Here is a 19,304-nt window from a genome sequence, read left to right on the forward strand (position 1 = left end):
ATAAATACTTATACTTAAAAGAAAAAAAAAACAGTTTTTTCTAAGAAAATAACGCTGTAAAAGTGAAAATTGAATCCTATAATTGAGTTACGGCCCCATGCGCCACAGTCAGTCACTGAGACGGCGTGCCAAAACTGAAATTAAGATTAGATCATTAAGGCAAATGGACTGGCGTAATTGAAATGAGTTTGGTGAGAGAAGATTGTTTTCTCCGACAACCCTTTATCATAGGAGAGGCAAATGAAAGACATAAAAAGTAGTAAAAAAACAGCAGAACGCTGAGGCTACGTGAGGCAAATTGCTTGGAAGGGAGGAGGAATGCAGTACATTGATTCAGAAATAGATGTGGTGGGAAATCAGACAGTCAGCATGATCATTGAGGGACTGGCTGATGATTTGACTTTTCTGTTGCTTGGATTAATGGCATACACGTACCCTTTTGACATATACTTGTATGTATAGAATGTTGTGGCTCTGACGATATGAAGCAGGCTAGCCATGATGATTTGCCAAATTAGACAAGGACAATCCAACCATGTATTATTTATGTCAAATAAAGACATACGGACAGAAGAATGAATTTAATAGTAAGAAGAATTTTTCAAAACTGGACCGAGCTGTATTTCGCCAATGCAGGAGATTATGTGCAAAGAGCTTTCTTTGTGAGTTTGTGATCAACATCAACTTGTTCTTGACCCGTCTCCCGTTACCTGGACACGGTGTACTCCACTACGCGGAGAATGTGGTCGTGCGGCCCGATGGCCCAGCGCTCCTGGTTGGTGGTGTAGGAAATGTAGAGCTTGCCATTCTTCTTATAATTGGGATGGAATGCCAGGCTTAGCAGGCCCCTTTCATCTCCGCCCTGCAGTCAGATGGCAAAGCACAAAAGATCCAGGAGTTAATTATGTCCCGCCTCGGCCTCTCCTTGGTCGTGTGGGTTCGGAATCGCACCCCCCCCCCACCCCCAACCCTCTAATCCCCCTTTTTATTTATCCATCACATTCCCTTTGACACCCCTCGCATTCTCTCATTCTTCCCTTTCAAACCATCGCCTGTTTCACTTCACACCTCCACCAACCTCCTTGAATATACCATTACCCGCCATTATAAACCATTTGACTCTGAGTGCAGCCGTTTGCGCCTCAGCTTCCAACCCCGCCCACTCCTCTTGGTTATGCGCGCTTGTCCTCAGGGATCAGGGTCCCCGCAGCCGCCCACCACACCCCTCCCATGACGCCCCGGGGCCCTCCGAGGTGGCCCCCCATTGTGCGGTGATTTGTGTGTGTAATCTTTGGGGGATATCCGTGAATGCGGCGCTGAGTGGCTCAAAGAATTTATTAGCTCGCTCACAGTTCATAGAGAGCACAAAAGTGCAGTGCTTCAACGCCGTAACCACCCCATCCACACCGCCACCCCGCTCGTTCGCGCTCCTTCGCGGTTTACACAAAATGCATACAAAATTCACGGCTTAAAGAAAGAAGGAGGGGGTGGGGGGCAAAAAAAACCCCAAAAAAACAAACTAAACAACGAACAGACTGCCAACTCCCACTGTCTTGGCAACATGTTTAGAAAACATCTAAATTGCTTGTGTAATATGTAAACTTTTGTGTCAGCACCAGAGGCAGCTCTGCCGCTTGTCACTACCCTGGTGGTCCTGCCGTCATAGCTCGCTCACTCGCTGTAAGAATCAGCAAGAGCGCCAAGCTAGGCCTTGCCAGGCCGGGCCGGTCGGGCCAGGCAGCTTGGCCATTTATGTGGCGCTCTTATTCTCCACAAAAGAACAAGCCCAAGCTTTTTAGGTGTAAAGAATTTTTATGAAAGTGCTTCTGGAAAGGTTTCCGTGTGCTTTCATTGTCATTGACGATGCATAATGACTAGGAGCTCTATTTTTATAGACAGCGCATGTGCGCTCGGGCATAAAAACTGCCACATCTTAATTTTGTGCCGGTGCAAGCCTAGTTTAGTGTGATTGGGAATTTGGCAGACCGCACTGAGCCATGCTGGGTGTTCCGGCGGAACCAAGGCCATTTTCATTGACATGACAGCAGCGCACCGGACAATTTGGTGGCTTAAAGTAGACAACATTTTGAACCAGCTGAAAGCAAATCTAAGTTGTGTCACAGATGGTGTAATGTAATTTTGCTGAATTTGATCAAGGTGGAGGCAGACAGATTCTGCGCTCCGGGCACATGTGTCGCGGATGTCATCATATTTCACGAGTAAATATGACAAACAGCATGCATCAAACCCTCTGAATCATTGTACAAATCAATTAATTAAACGCATTATTACTATCATCTTTATCATATTTTTAAAATGACCCTCCTTGGCCGCAGCCCAGATATGGGGGTGGTGGCGGGGTGGGTCACACATGGACACGAACGATCAGGTTGGAAGGCGGTCAATATGTATGTGCCCACTTCGCAGTGATGATCTGTGATCACCCTGATCAACTTTGCATCATCCACCCGTGGAAGTCTGCTTGCAGTTCCTTATAAACACACTTTGCACACTTGGATCTTCTGCAAGGACTCCAGCGGGTCTATTTCTGCTTTCGCAATGTCAAAGGCTGTGTGCCTCTCACATGCTCATTTTAAAGGGGATGATAGGAGCCGCTTCAAGCCGCTTGGGCGGGGGGAAGCTTGTCGGTTGTATTCACACCCATAACGATGCACCAAGCCACCCATTTCTAACTGTGCTCGTCTGCGAAAATACCCAAAGAAAGAAAACTTCACTCATGCACACAATTAGACCATGCTTTACGTTAGACAAAAATAGACTCCGTGGCAAATGTTAAAACTTATTTTCATTTTGGGCCATATAGTAGTTATGGTTCCCTAAGAGGGTCATTATGACCCCTGCATTTAATTGTTTTTACATTTATTTTTAACAACAAATTGAATTTGAAATCAGAAGTCATGAAAATTTGTAAAAACTAAAGTTTCAAATACAGTATACAACCATTTAATTTATATTAGGAAGAGATTCGGTTTAAAAAAACACGTGTGACACCTCTATCAGTAAAATGTGAAGAAACATTTCCAATTTTTACACAGATTTTCTGCCAAACTGAAAAGAACAAATGCATTGAGCAAGTAATATATAGTACACAGTTTATTTGCGGACCACAAAAACCGGTGTAGTGCACCTTGATTTTGACATCTATGTTCTATACCACAGGTCACCAACCTTTTTGAAACTGAGCGCTATTTCTTGGCAACCAATCATGTAAAACGACATATCATCTTGTTTGACTTCAGCTCAAGCGTTTTGCTTTTTCTTTGGCTTTTTCGGGTGAGTTGATTAAAGGTAACCAGTGATTGGGAAAGATGGAAATGTGTCATGATAACCACACACTTAAAGACTTTCACATTTGCATGATGATTAAAAATGTTAAAAAGTGAGATGCACGAAGCCGACTCGTCTCTCCAGTTCCCTATACTCAACGTCACCAAAGGATGAGTTGTTTTGGCTTGAGTTTTACTATAATCCTGTGTGGTTAACATTATTTTTACACCTGTACGACAGCTAGAGTTGTTAAAAATGGGCCATGCATTAAGTCGACCCCCCAGCTCACATGCGACCTTGACTATTTTGGCCCAAAAGTCATACATTACATCTAAATAATGGAGATGGATGTAATGGACCAAAGCTTGCACATCTTATAGGCGTTTACTGCACCACTCTTGAGTCTTGTTTGGATGTCGTAACATGTATGAAGACAGTTACACAGGCCACATGTGGAATCAAAATGGATGACGCGCCACTTGGAATGCACTAGGAGTACCGATGAGCAAGAACTGAGACCCACAGCAGGAACCTCGTGGGTTTCATTCATGTTGTGAAAGCTGTTGAGATGCATGAGAGTCAGACAAGATAGCAGCTCGCTGAAGTAAAATAAAAAGGGCGGGGAGGGAAAAAGGTGACTTGTACCGCACCAAAAATGTCAGGATGTTTTATGGAGGTGTCCGTATATTGAATTTGGAGATGCGGTGACCCACATCCCTAAAATAAACCAAAGGTAACCGCAATTCCAAAGAGGCCGTGATCCGAGGCCAAGGGGGCGACACCCTGAATAAACAGTGTTGCAACCGAATGAACTATTTGCTCCCTTGCTAATAAATCCTTGGATTGCTTCATTGTATAATAATCGTCCCTTGTTGGGAGCCCTAAATACAGCATCTGTCAGCACACTTGCAGTCAGGCAGGGCGGCTCCGAATGAATCTTTCAAAGTATTATCTTTTCATTTGTCACAAACACCTGCTGCCGCATTCCTCCCTTCCCTCCACTTGTGTTCTCCAGGGGCTCCGGTTTTGGCATCACAAAAAAAAAAAAAAAAGAAATGTTGGGAGAAAAGCTTGAAGAAGGGATGAGGAGGGGTTGTATAGTAACATCTAACAGTGAGTTACAAATAATGCTAACCCGGTCGTTGTTTCGGCTAAGACTAACCAGGCTGATGCCCTTGGACCTCTAAAAATTATGTAATGTGCATGCCAGGCTAGTAGTCGGTGATGTTACTTTGAAACAAAGAACTAATTACATGCACATCAATTACTTTCCCTACTGTAAAAAAAAAAAAAAAACATCTTTTCACATCCGGCATTGCTGTACAGCAGATGCAAGTTTAGAATTTGACATAAATTGGATAGTGGTATAGTAAATTACACATGCATAGTCAAGAAACTCATGCCTTCATTTTTGATGGGTGGGAATAGTGACACTATTGTTCTATAAAAACGCCCTCGAAGAAAATTGTTTGTGAAGGTTTTGTTTACTTTTTGATAAGAATACAAAAATTATTTGGTTTTCCTTAGCATACATATTGTATGAACTGGACACATTCAGACACGTTATATGCAATAACTAAAAGGACACTAGTCCATTTTATATCCATATTCAGTCCAAAACAGTTTAAACTGTACCTTTGGCTGGTTTTACACGACATGACAGAAGCCCTGTAAAATCATGAACATTTTGTCTTTAAAATCTAATATCTGCCAACATGACTGTGGCATAAACGGACAGATCGAATCCATCCTATCATTATCGGGTAACGTGGGTCCATAACATATACACACATGAAAAAAAGTTACTTGCAGGTTGTTTCAGGTCTTTAGTAAAAGTAAACACAACAATATTGGAACAAATCACTTGAAAACACATCTGATAATAGGCTCTAAATTGGAATAAATAAAACTAAATCTAAATTGTAGTCTTTGACCTGCAGTAGAAATCCAGCCTTAAGGAATTAAAGCATGTGGATTGTTTTCATCTGCTCCATAAAACTAATAGAAAAACAATATTTTTGGCCAGGCTCCATTCAACATATCGCTTTCACTTATTCAAGTCTGTCAGCATCTGTCATCAAAGCCGAGAGACTACAGTACTGCGACTCGTTTGTTCAAACTGTGAAGTGATATTTCACTGCCCCCAATTCGAACGGCTGATATGTGTCAGTGGTCTGTCAGCTTTCTGTTGTGGCTAACAGATGTCTCCATTGGGAATGCTTTAGAATAGTTATGTAGCTCGTGTTTTCTAATGTCGCACAGAGTGTTCATGGAAAAAGCTACGGTGGTACCATGAGAATATACGATAAATGACAAAAAGATTTTAACGCGACATCAGGGCACGTCACCAGACCTCATTTCAGCTATCATCAAAGCATATTTAGGTCAAGGAATACCAAATTTATGTGGTTTTGGAAAGTTGTCCATACTCTGTTGTTTCTTTTTGGTTACATTCCAGTTACTCAATAGACTAGTCACTAAGTTTGGTGGACAAAAAGACTTTGATTTGGAGTTCCCATGACCAGTGTCATGTATTCAAGTCCATCTGTTTGCGCTGTTTGACAAAAAGGAGCACAGAGTAAAGATGTAGATCTGGAAGTTGCTAAATTTAGCCTCTTGGCTAGGTGCCATATGCTTGTCACTTTTGATAAAAAAGAGAGTTATATTCGTGGGTTATTAGAGCACTAAGCTGTGTGAAGCCTTTGTATTTTTTGTTAACAGAAAGTCAGTCAATTTGGTTTGAAGCAGCCATTTTGGGCCAATTCAGGGCTTGCTGAGTTGACGAGGATTTTTCCCTTCGATACCTAATGCGGGCGAAGCATGTTGTCAAAGTTTGATGATCATTTCTAGGAGAAAAGTGGGGTTCGGCGATGTCTCCATCGCTGCTGGTTTGAGGTTTATTCTGCCTGCTAATTCATCATTAAAGAGTGTACTTGTCATACCAAGGGAAAAAGTTGACTAATTTCCATAAGTAATGATCCTAGAAATTGGCAGCGACATTTCTGTCCCCCTGAAAAAAAGAGTTGCAGCTGTAAGTAAATACATTCAAGATGAGTCTTGTCCAATCACATTAGAGGTGAGGGAGGAAAATATCAAGCAGTTGCGGAGAGACCGCGGTGAGGATGACTGAGGATGGTGCGCATTTGCGGCAGGGACAAGCATACAGAGATCGAATTACAGGCAGAACACCCACAGCGCAGCATGCAGCCCACACCAAAGCAGCACGCCATTGTTTCGCTGCAGCTTAATTGGCACATGGAGGGGACGAGGAGGGTGGGCGTCCATAGAAGGATTTTTCTTTTTTTTTTTTTTTGGAGGGGGGGGGCTGAGGGAAACAACACAGGGCATTACAATCAAAGCATGTGCATGGGACTGGTAATGATAAACCAGTTATCTGGCCCCTCTCTAGGGGGGGCCTCTGTATTGAAGGCAGCTCCATCCTGTTGATGCTGCCGGTAAACACCTTCTCCACGCTGTGTGGCTGGAGGGGGCCTCGGGGAGGAGAATTCTCAAAACAAGTCTCGCGGGATCGAAACATCATGACGATGGCTTCATCCACATCCAGCGATAATGCCAATGATAAGAGAAGAGGGAGCATGCCGAGCGTCCCGCAAGGGGCCACTTACATATTCAAATGCTTTGCTTGCTTTGACTCCCTGTAAACAAACTGTGACTGGCATGCGTGCGGGAACAAACTTCCTGTCCGGGAGTGTGTGCACCCCTTCCTCCTCATCCCCAAAATATCCCGTCAATGCCATCTCCTCATGCAATCTGAGGAATTCCAGACACTTCCCATCACTCTTGTGCCTGTACAGCTGAAACTTTACGTTCAAACTAATCTCCAGGACGCTGTCAAAAAGCTTCCACTTTAACTGGATTTTAAAACAATTCTTCCAAAATAATTTGTTCCAGGAGGAAACTATCACCATTTAAGTAAGTAATTCAATCACTGTATTATTAAGTTGAAAGTTGAAGAAGCTGGTGACAAGCTAGCAAGAGGCAAGTGCTAACAGCAAACGCTAGCATGGCATATATTTTACATTTTAAAAATGTCACAGCACAGCACCAAACAAATACAGTATGTCACAAAAGTACTGCACACTCTGAAATAATGATCTCAACTCAACTTAAAGTTAATGATGTATCTTCTGCTATCAAGTGTATTGTTCTGCCTGCCACTATGTGCCGCTAGTACAGATAGGTGAGCAAAGTTTGTGTTAGCTTGCTACTAGCCTCTTCAACACAGGATTCCTGCAAAATTCAGTCAGAGCAAAAGGCTGTTGTTTTGGACACTTTACAGAAGTCCCTTACATACCTCTCTAGCCTAAACGTATAGTTGCAGAACTACTTTTAAAATGTCACAATATCAATTCAAAAAAATCATAGTGTGCATGCTTAAAGTCTGCATGCTTAAAATCTGCATTGACTGAATCGAGACTAATCAGTCTTTGTTTGTTGAATTTGTTTTTTAAAAAAAAAAATTTCACAAACCAACAAGAATGATACCTGTATAACCAATTATGCTATTCGGCTAACAATCTGAAGTAAAATGCTGTTCTCTATCTAGGTTGCCATTCCGTTTCAAGCTTTTCGAGTTACAAGCCATTGAATGGTTAGTTTTTCTGGTTTGTTTTGCGAGCCGAAATTTGAGTTACAACTGAGCTTCAGATATCCCGTCGCTTGATTAAAGTTAAAAAAAAAAGTGCTGTAATGTCCTCGCATGTGGGCAAGGAAAGCCACAGTCACCCATGTACTCTAAGCCGTTAACCCATCAAGGCCTCAAGCAACTGGCTAAATAAACATCTCTCTAAAACCTAAGGACGTCTTTGGAACCACCCTCGAAAACCTTTCCAGGAAATTCAACACCTACAAAATAATTGATATCTCAGCCCCTTTAGCAGATAGAAACATCATTCCAAAAGAATTTGAAATCTTAGAGATATGGCTTTCAAACGAGTTTATTAATCTTTATTGTTTCAATCGAAGATGTAAAAATAACTTCATGTTTTTTTATCAGTGCAACAGAAGCACTATTTTTAATTTTTTTTTAAATGGTGTGGTAATTACCAAAGATGTCGATATCGTCATTGTCTGCAAACATATTTCTTAACCATATGTCACGTTCGACTGGTTCAAAGGGACAAAGAGTCAAACAAACAAATACAAAATGAGAACATATGTAAGCAGCTTCTGTTGGCCAGAACTTAAGCCACCAGACTCCAGCTCCTGAAGTCACTCACTCGGCCACGCACCATGAAGGCGCACATCCAACACACTAATACTACAGTAAGTACAGTAATTACACTTTATAAAACCAGTTTATCGCTATATATTGCTTCTATGATTTTTTTGTCATGTTTGTAGACAATACAGTGCTATCAAAAACTATATTTACCCCCATGCATCACAGAAAAAAAAAAAAAAAAAAAACCCAAAGAAAAATGACTTCTTGTTTGACTATTGAGGCCTATTTTTCCAGAACATGTTGCCCGAACTCCCAAATCGTACCACTTTTGGGGGGCGTTCAACTGTAATTCAGCGTGACTCCTTAGAGGAACAATGTGGGATAGATTAGGCGGGCCATTAAGCCATCTTGTGAGAGCGAGCGGTGGAGCACAATGTGAGCTGTATGTACAGTTAATTAGCAGAAAATAACGCAATGATTGGCTGCCGTCACATTTGATGAATGGTCTCTTGTTTGGCATAACAATATAATTGGAACGCTAATAGTGAGCAGGCACCCCTGAGATGTTCCTCACGATCCCTCCTTACCTTCAAGCCGCTCTGCACCAGCTTGTGGATGTCCAGGAAGGGCTCCTTGAGCAGCTGCAGGTCGTGGGTGAGTATTCGGACAAATCCCTCCCGCTCCAGGACAAAGAGGCGCTGGGATCCGTCGCCGCAGTGCACCACGGCCACAGGCTGCCGCAGACCACTCAACACCTCCTGGGCACAGTAGCAGTTGTGTTTGTGTTTCCTGGGCAATGGCGGAGATACAAGAAGGTCAGACATAGGAGAAGGTAAAGAAAGAAAAAAAAGGGCCATGAGAGAATGTAAAGCAGTGATTGTAAGGGGATGTTTGATCTTAAATTGCATTATACGGTGAACCCCTGTTAATCATGGGAGATGTGTTCATGACCCAAAGTTTTTTTGTTTTAACAGTGTTACAACTCCCTCATACCTTTAAACTTATAAAAACACACTCAAAATTATTACAACACACTTTAAAAAGTATTTCTTAGTGTCTGTTCTCACTGATTTACTGTCAAGACTATCTTATAGTATCACAGTGAGGAAACGAAAAGAACAAGGGGCAGAGTGTGCTTGCTTCAGGCTGTTTATTTTTTTACTCCCAACTGAGGTCTACTGTAAAAGTGGCACATAAAAAAATACCATTTTACAATATTCAAACACCCAAACCATGTAATTTCTTTAAATGAATGTCTGCTAGCTTGATGGCAACATAATGTGAAACAGCAAAAACTGGCTAATGGAAGTTAGCATAGAAGTTACGGACACTGGTTTGTACAAAACAGCCCAGTTTTTGGGGTTGTTTTGCAGAAAACAACCCAGTGAAGTTGGGTCAACTTGACCCAAGTGGATCGGTCCTTTTCTAACCCAAAATTATTTTTAACCCAACTGTTTTTAGAGTGATAGGGTCATCCCCAAACAGCAGTTTCACCCATTCACATTGGGTGGGCATGTCTATAATAACAGGCTGCACAAAAATGTCTGAAGGACCCATGTCTGAAATTAAACAGGAAGTTGGCGAGTTTTGAGTGAAGCAGCCATTTTGGGCTTGTACTTTGACAAACTCTTGCTAGGGAAGTGAATACCAAACAAAAACAGGGACCCTCCACAGATTACATATTATACGCATTTTGCAGGGCCATAGAGCCAGATTTGAATTTAAAATATCTAAACATCACAACCAACACCTCACACATACATTCAGGTCAAGGCTGACAATCAATTCATCACATTGACTCCATGTGTGCATGTTTCTGTACTCTGTTAGTCACTTGAACTGTCCTTGGATTTGAAAAATGGAGCAAATGTTGCCTGGTCTTTTGGCCCAAGTGAAGTGAAGATGAAAAGCCTCGCCTTGGAGAAGGAACGCGACCACACTGATGCATTTGCATTTTGTGAGCAAAGGCCCTCCCCTGGACAAACTTCAGCACGTGACTCGGCTTGTTGCTTCAACGTAATCAAGGTTTAATGCCTGATTTGTACCCCAAAAAGAAAACAAAATTGTGGCCACAAACCTGCTGATATCTTCCATTCTCTCATCTCCCAAGTAGTTGGAATCTTGGCCCTGTGCTTGCTTTCGTTGAAAATCTGGAAAGCACAGGCCAGCATCTCGTCTGCCGTAGTATTGGCAGAACTCGTCCACGTCAGCCTGGAACAATTCTGCGTAAAAATTTTTAAAAAAAAGAAATACGGGTGGGTAAATTTTATAAATGAAGCAGAGCAAAAATGAAACAGCATATGAGTTTGGTGTTCATGGGAGAAGAAAGATGAGACGTGTTGGACAGGAACGTAAAAAAGATACAATATGTATGTGTTGGGTCAAACCAAACCACAGCGAGCAGAAGAGACAGCAGGCCAAACCAAATGCGGACAAGATTTTATGGCTAAAACTGCAAGGGGGAGAGAGACTATAATTTACTCTGACATGATTTTGGCTTACTGGTGTTTGTGCATATCAAATAATAAATACTCAACTGTGAAAAACATTTATTGACAATATACACCAGCTGTCAGTCTGATATGATTGCAATGTGGCGTCTCCTGGTGGGTGAGCGAGAAAGAAGACCCTTTTGGAGATTGGAAAACCTCAGGAACTCTGGGAAATGTTTGGCCTTCAGTATATAATAAACAGGACGGAGCGTGTTTAGGATATTAATATTCTCTTTAAAACAAAACTATCATGTATCAGTCTGGGAGGTCGATTTGAGAACTGCACTTGGCTTTAAGATCAACCAAATACAGAGGATGTGAAACACTGGCCATGCCATGATGTTGCTTGATAAGGAGAACATATCCACTGGGGAACAAAACTAAGATACATAGTGTGAGGAAAATTACAAAATTGTATTGAGTGAAGTATGATGATGAATGTGAGAAGTGCAAAATGGATTTACTGTTATGTGCAAATTGTAAATATCACTATTGCAGAGGACAGGACAGATATAATTACCGTAATTTACATTTAAAATATTGAAATGAAACCGAATTATTTCATTAGTTTTCATTTCCAGTATTTTTGGTATTCTCATTGTATATTTTAATGGCTGTTATATATTTATGTAATTATGTAATTTATGTAATATGTAAAAAAAAAAAACAATGAATATGTAATATAACATTTTTTTAATTAATTAATTTCTGGAATTAATTTGTCAAACTAAGTATCTTAGTCCAGTTTTGTGTACATTTAGTCTGAGAAGCTTGCATTTATCGAAGAATTTCCTGCTACCCATTGCCTTAAAAGTTGGCTGAAATGTCATTAAATGTGTTGCTGGTTACACGAAATTCTGAAAACCAACATATAAAGCAAATCATGAGTTGTGGCACACCCTTAGTATTTATGCATGTATAGCATGCATCCTTATTTCTCTTTGACCGCCCTAAGAGTAAAACTAATATCTCAGCCACACATACAAAAACAGCTCTGGCACAACATTATAACTGGTGTGCACTACCTCCGGAGCCCCCCTCGCAAGCTAAAAACAATCTTGCCAATACTGTTTCCTTTGGTCAAAGCCAGAGGACAGACAGACGGAAGGGGGGAAAGCAAATCCACCCATGATAAAAACACAAACAGGGTCCCACCCCGACCCCCTCCTTTCATCTGCCACACAGCCAAGCCACTGCAAGGGCTGACTGCAGCAAAAAGTGGAGGTGATAGGATATCCCCCTTGAACATCTAAACAAAACACGGAGATCAAAGTAGCACAGAAACACAAGCAGGCCGGCTATACCACCCACTCGCTTGTGTCCGCAGTTATCTTAAGCACGCTGGTGTGGGAGCGTCGGGGAAAGGGAGTGCAAGGGTAAGCGGGAATTGTGGTGGTGGGAAGGTGGGAGTGTGACCTAACTGAGGGTTTGGACAAGTGCAGGTACAACATAAATGCTACCAAATACGAGGAGTTGAACCGAACAGTCGACTAGTCGACTCTCCAACTTCATATAGACATTGTTGACTAAATCCATAATTAAGTGTTTTTGTTTTCTTGTCTTTCAATCGGACAATTTACAGTGGATTTTCGACTCGACCATCTGCTGGAGCAGCGAAATGTCCTGCCGACAAAGCAACACAGTCTTCGTACATTTTCGTGGGCTGGAGAGAATGGAAATATGCTCGTTGTGGATAGGCAATTTGGTTATGCTCATGTCGCTAGCTTCAGCTATTCTGTTGGTCGCCAATATTTACTCTCAACTCAACTTTATTATAAAGCACTTTAAAACAACCACAGATGCATAAAATGTCGTGAGAAAAAATCGACCATATAAAAGCAAAGACAATTATAACAATAGGTTAATATAAAAACAGTAAACTCATGCTGGGTCGAAAGTCAAAGAACAAAAATGAGTTTCAAAGATAGACAGAGAGGGGGCTTGTCTAACGTTCAACGGAAGTTCATTCCAAAGGGAGGACCCGGCAATAGAAAAAGCTTGACCCCGTCTGAGCTTCCACTAAGTCATTGGTACCTCCAGTAGCGTATGGTCCACTGAACTAAGGCACTGGGCAGGTATGTTGAAGTGGAGGATCTCACAGAGGTAAAGTGGGGGCGAGACCAAAACAGAGGAGGCACGGTAGTCGACTGGTTAGCACGTCCGCCTCACAGCGAAGAGGTCGGGGGTTTGAATGCGGCCCCAGCCTTTCTGTATGGAGTTGGCATGTTCTCCCCATGCCTGTGTGGGTTTTCTCCAGGTACTGCGGTTTCCTCCCACATTCCAAAAACATGCTTGGTAGGTTGATTGGACACTCTAAATTGTTTCTAGGTGTGATTGTGAGTGCCAACGTTTGTCTCTGTGTGCCCTCGATTGGCTGGCAATCAGTTCAGGGTGTCCCCCGCCTACTGCCCGAAGACAACTGGGATAGGCTCCAGCACGCCCGGCGACCCTTGTGAGGAGAAGCGGATTGGATAATGGATGGATGGATAAAGACAGAAGAAGTACCCACACAAATGGAGGTACAAAATGCAAACTCCACATTGAAAGGCCGGAACCAAGACTCGAACCAAGACTCAAGCCCTCTTTGAACCTCAGAGCTGTGAGGCAGATGTGCTAACCACTCAAACAACAGGATGCTGAAACACGTTGTTTTTGTCTAAAAATTGAAAACTTTCAAACTTGAGAGATGCTTCTTATCAGACCAGAATGAAATACAGTGACAAAAAGAATCGGAGGACACCCGATTTTTCTTCACCCGATGGCCTATAGACCATCCATTGCTAGTGTGCTCAAGTTAGTGTGTGCTATTCCATAAGCGTGTAATTTAAAAAAAATCACCTTGTGCATTTTTAATGTCAAAAGTAAAAAGATGAACAGAGCAAAATAGCGAGTAAGAGAGTGAGCATGTTGGAGAGAGGCAGCTAGAGAGGGAGAGAGAGCGAGTGAGGCAGAGAGAGAGAGAGAGAGAGAGAGAGAGAGGCAGAGAGCGAGAGAGAGAGGGAGAGGCAAGAGAGAGAGAGAGAGAGAGAGAGAGAGAGAGAGAGAGAGAGAGACACAGCCTTGTCCATAATCGTGGCTCCCCGGTGCTGAAGCTTCCATCTGGTTATCTTCCAAAGGCAACCTGGGTGGCCCGGCCCAAGTACTTGACATCTTGATGCACTTCAGCAGTTTTACATACACACTGGCTTTGTAGAAAAATAAATGTGTCATTCGTCACCACATATGCTGATCTGTGGCGGCGGGGGCCCGCGTAGAAGAGCACAACACGGGGTGAGAGAAAAGGGGGGTGGCAAGTACCGGTAAAAGAGGGGTGGGGGTGAACTCGTCTTTTCAGCTTTTTTTTTTTTTTTTTTTTTTGCTTTGACTCCCTGAGCCCACATGTGTGTCAGCTCCCGGGCAGTAACTTCCACCCAACCGCGCCTCCTCTACGCACCATGAGCTAATGTCGCAGCATGTGCCCGCCAGCGCAGACAAGGGCGGGTTATGTTGCAATGTTTGATATTCTGTATCGTAGTATATGCGGGCAGGTTATTTGATCATGTTTTGGAATGCAATACCTCTGATCTTGCATCTCTTCAAAGGGAATTCTGCTGCCATGCAACGAATGACCCTGCCTTTAAGTATTAGAGTTGAATGGATTCTGCCATGCGTTGGAAATGCCTTCTTCAGAACAAAATAGCAGATATTGTATTCTGATCAATTTCAGGCATGGGTCTTTGAGATTTTTTCGCACGTTCCGTTATGATTGACATGTTGATTGGTGAAACTGTTGTCAGAGGGCCGTTTTTTTCCCTGGGAGTGCTACAGAGTGAGTTTTAGGGTGGATGGGTCATGTTTGACCCTTGACTTGATTTGTGCTGCATTTGACTAAGGGGGGAAAATAACTAAAAATTACAAAAACAAAATCTAATAACTACAATAAATCAGACATTTATGAAAAAAAATTGAAAAATTGTGAACATTTCAGGGATGCCAACCCTTATCAATGCCTTGCAGGAACATTCTGGATATGCTTTCAGGGGCAGTTGCGTCTCAAACAAAAACTTTATTTTCTTTAAATTTCTATTATATTTGCTTTCTTAGAATAGTTTAAAGTGATAAAATATTGACAGCTTATTTTTTACTATTTCAGTTTTGATTTATTCAACACGCGATGTCTTGCTAAATCCACAACAATGTAGTGACAGTTTTATGTACACACACTACAACAAATACAGTATCAAGTTGTATTGTCGTTCATCAAAGCTGAATTGATGTAAAAAAAAAAGCAAAAAAACAATGTAATTTTGATCATCTTTATCGTGAAGATCTCAAAAGTCTAATTGAAAACTTAGCACTCTATTGTGCAAACAAACACATAACATTGCGGATATAAAGATCTAATAAACTGTATATTTAACTTTCAATCTTAGAGGCCTCTCCTCTAGGCTGATTTATATGATAACATATTAATTCATTTCTGTTTTTTGGACTGTACTGTGTGTGGCTGTGTATATTATATACTCTACAGTAGCATTTATTTCTGTGTTTTGTCACTACATTTAATGATAGCTAAGTGCCGGTTTAGCATGGCTTAGCCTTACAATTTTTTCTCCTGTTAAATACTATTCATCCTCCTTTTGTGTTAACGATACTTGTCAAAAGTGTCGCTTATTCGCTGCCATCGAGGCGATGATTTGTAACTTTTAGAGGAGTAGCTGCTCTTTAGCCACACTGCTAAAGAGCCACAGACGTGCAGCTGCGAAGCTGGTTTTGTGGGGAAGACGGGATGATGTCAATAAATGTTATCCCGAGTGGTTGTTTGGTAGAGTCCAAATCTTTTGTGTCAGCCGATCACAAGCCGTGGGACTGACAGATTCACTTGCATGCTCCAAGTTAATCTACCATGCATGTCCTTACGTCCTCGTCTGAACATTTTTTATTTCCCCGTAACAGCGGTAAGCAAAATATGGAAGACCAAACCAAACCGGAATACTTGCAATCTAAAATTTACAAAAATGTAACTACTACTATATGCTAAAAAATGTTTAAAAAATGATATAAATTTACCGGTTATTATCCCTGTCAGAAAACACTAAGGAAAGATCATTTTCTACATCTTTATTTTAAGAATTTCTTCCACAAAAATCTCACAGCGGTTTTTGGGACTATGACTGCTTGCTTGCTTGGGCTTGTGTTGATTTTTGTTAGCGCTCGTCATAATCGTTTGTTTTCACACCCACCTGACCATCTTATTTTCCACACTGATGTCAGACGGTAATACAAATCTGTGCGCGTGTATAGTTGGGACAATCAAGGTCAGGAAAACATGTCCGTGTTTGTGATGCTAATTAAAGAATCTGCAACAATAAAGATACAACGGAGCGTGAGGATGCGTTGAAAAGCAAAAAAAAAAAAAAAAAAAGAGGAGGAGAAGCTACCAAACAAACGAGGGGTGGTCGGCAACAAATGAAGGTGAGGTCAGATGAGGTAAAGTGCTGGATAAATAAATCCACACGGAACATCTGACCGACTGTGATTGAATATTACAAGGTAACCAAACAAAGTCTTGTGATTCACAGACAGTCTGTCGGGATTATTTACCCGGTACGTGCCCTCGGCAGGTGTAGTAGAACTCGCGGCAGAAGTCCTGGCAGAGCTGGGGCAGGTCGGGCTCCCTGTGTGGCATCCTGCCGGGTTCCGACGGGTGGAACAACACTTGCGCGTTGGGGGAGCAGCGTGCACACTTGATCTCCTCCAGCAGACGGCCGCATTCCGTGTTGTTGGTGGAGAAGATCTGGAGACCACACACACACCAGTGCCTGATTAATGTTTAGTGTTGATTAATCGTGTTAGGTTGGAAAAATGGAGTGCACAACTTCGCCTGTTTGCTGTCCAAACTCTATTCCAAATGATTATGCATATAGGATTTAAGCTAAATAAACATTTGAGCTTTCGTCTATCTGGGAAACTTTTTGCATATGTTGTTTCTCTTGTCTGTTTCTATTACATCGATCTCTGACAGGTTTGATAATTTGTTTCCCAGATGAGCCTGATTAAAGAGAAATTGGTTGAGGAGGCCGTTCCACATAATTGAGCTAGTTACAGTTGGTATGCATAATGTGGGGCAAAGAAAGATGGTTGTCCATGAAAACAATCAACATTTCAAGAAAAACATGACCGGTATACTGGTATGCTAGTGACTTTGTTCCGATAAAAGTGCTTTAAGGAATAAGTCAGGCAAATGCATGGTAAAAAAATGCAATGTCTATTATTAAGAATAATTATGTGTAGGGAAGTGTCTGTGACGCTACTGCATCATATAAAGACAGTAGCAGTTCAAAAAATGAATATGTACAATTAGTTCAACCATCCATCCATCCATCCATTATCCACACCGCTTATCCTCAGAAGGGTCGCGGGCGTGCTGGAGCCTATCCCAGCTGTCTTCGGCAGTAGACGGGGACAATTAGTTCATATAAAAACAATTAAAACAAAAGCCGAACAGAAGTATTACTTTTAAAAGAGTCAAAATTCATTAAAGGGAGATTACTTGAGGAGCTCGTTCCGCATTATTGAGAAAGTCACCGTTTTTAAGCATGGTAAGAAAAATGACTCTTTCTGTTGATGATAAGCAAAGAATATTCCAATGTCTTGCCAAAGGAATTAAAACACTGGATATCTCAACAAAATCACTGTACTTTAAAGGTGTGTTTTTGGAAAGCCTTATTCACGGATGAATGCCGTGCTATTGGATGGTTCAGATGGATGGAGTTCTGGATAGTTGGCGGATGGCCAGCATGTCCCAATAAGGCTGCAATGTCAGTAAGGAGGCTGTGGCGTTATGTTGTGGGCTGCAAAAATAGGGAGTGAGATAATAGGTCCCTTTAGAATGCCTGAGAAGGTGTCAAAATGAGCTTCTGACAGTCCATCCTCCTGCCATAGTATAAAAAGAACTGTGTCTTCCACCTTCTGAAAAAGATGCACTTTTAAGATATAACTTGTGGAAGTTCTGTGATGGTGGATAACTCTGCGAGGCAATTCTTGTTCCCTCAAATGAGTACAGATTTTGAGAGATGTTGAGGCATCCACATGAATTGACAAAAATCACCCAGACAGACAAGAAACAACATATTACCCAGACTCAGGCCCTGTAATAAAAAATAAGAATAAGACAGCCGCTAGCTCAATCGTGGTCTCTGCTCAAACTGACAAAGCCTCACAATTAATCCTCGGACATATACTTTAATCTTAAAACTAAACACTTCACCCCAAATACATGCACAGTACTCTCTGCAGAATATGGTATGGATCATGAGTAAAGCGGGTGGTTAAGTTTAAATTTGGAGATCACACAACCAATAAAAACTGGACAGACCATTTCAAATGACCAGCAATAATCCACTGAAGCAAGACAGTCATGGTAAAACACATTCAGACATGACTTCCAACCAATTGCAATAGTGGCCACCACTCAAATTGATGCTAAATTGCTTGCCAGGTGTGTCATCTACTTAAAAAAGAAAGATAAAACTCTAAAAATACACACCTGGTACATGTAAGATTAGTGATTCGGTGTAAATTTTGAGACCACACCACCAATAAAAGATGAAATTATTGCATAAAATGGCTGGTTGAATTTGAATTTTGATCGCACCATTAACAAAAACTGAACTGGCTACTTTAAGTTGACACAAATCAGCCAAACCAGAAAGACAGTCAAGGTACAACATAGCACCAAGCAGCAACTGCATTATTATTTTTCTCCCTAGGTCCAATGATTACATTGTCGGGTTGTGCTAATTATCCCTTTTGGTTAGCAAAAGTGTTTTTTGTTTTGTTTTGTTTTTTACAATTCCCAGCCGCGCAACATGTGAAACGAGGAAAGCAAAAAAATACAAGATTGACTTCAGGGGACCGTTAGTGGTCTGAGAGTTAATCCGAAAAGAAATGAGCAGGATTATTTATGTAGCAAATTAGCTGCAATAAAACACAATGTAATCCAGTCTGGGTCAAGAGCGGTTGCCGCTTGGGCAAACAGAGGCACAGGCAGGCTGGCTGGCAGTGCTTTGCTCTGTGTGAGGTCCATGTGTAAACACAAACGTAGAGATAGACAGGCACATCGTTCCCTCTCCCTGGTATCAACAAATTAGCAGTCTGTCCAAGTCAATTAGCTGCGAGGACCCAAGGCCAGCATAAGGACGCCTTACACATTTCACTGATTGTGGAACAAACTCCACTGAGGAGGAAAGACGCTCTGTTTGGAGGCCGTGTTTACCGGAAAAGGGTAGCAAGAACCACTAGCGCCAAGCTAATTAAACAAACGTATACGGAAAATTTCAGAGAGTCCAACATGACAC

The 19,304-nt window shown here is 41.7% G+C and overlaps 1 protein-coding gene across 5 annotated transcripts in view; it reads right to left on the minus strand.

The window, feature by feature from the left end:
- The window catches only part of hhip (hedgehog interacting protein), a 48,024-nt gene that overhangs the window by 23,624 nt on the left and 5,096 nt on the right, over positions 1-19,304 (minus strand). For all 5 annotated transcript variants that reach the window (XR_015087259.1, XM_086034319.1, XM_086034321.1 and 2 more), the window contains exons 2-5: positions 16,549-16,741; positions 10,551-10,695; positions 9,061-9,262; positions 711-862 (exon numbers count right to left, since the gene is read on the minus strand). Coding sequence is in view for 4 of the 5 variants with exons in the window: in XM_086034319.1 (XP_085890445.1) it covers positions 711-862; positions 9,061-9,262; positions 10,551-10,695; positions 16,549-16,741 (692 nt within the window). In the remaining variant the exon portion in view is untranslated. The remainder of the gene's footprint in view (positions 1-710; positions 863-9,060; positions 9,263-10,550; positions 10,696-16,548; positions 16,742-19,304) is intronic.

This window comes from Filicampus tigris, chromosome 6, assembly GCF_054856515.1.
Source record: "Filicampus tigris isolate MCC_2025a chromosome 6, RoL_Ftig_1.0, whole genome shotgun sequence".
Lineage (NCBI taxonomy): Eukaryota > Metazoa > Chordata > Actinopteri > Syngnathiformes > Syngnathidae > Filicampus > Filicampus tigris.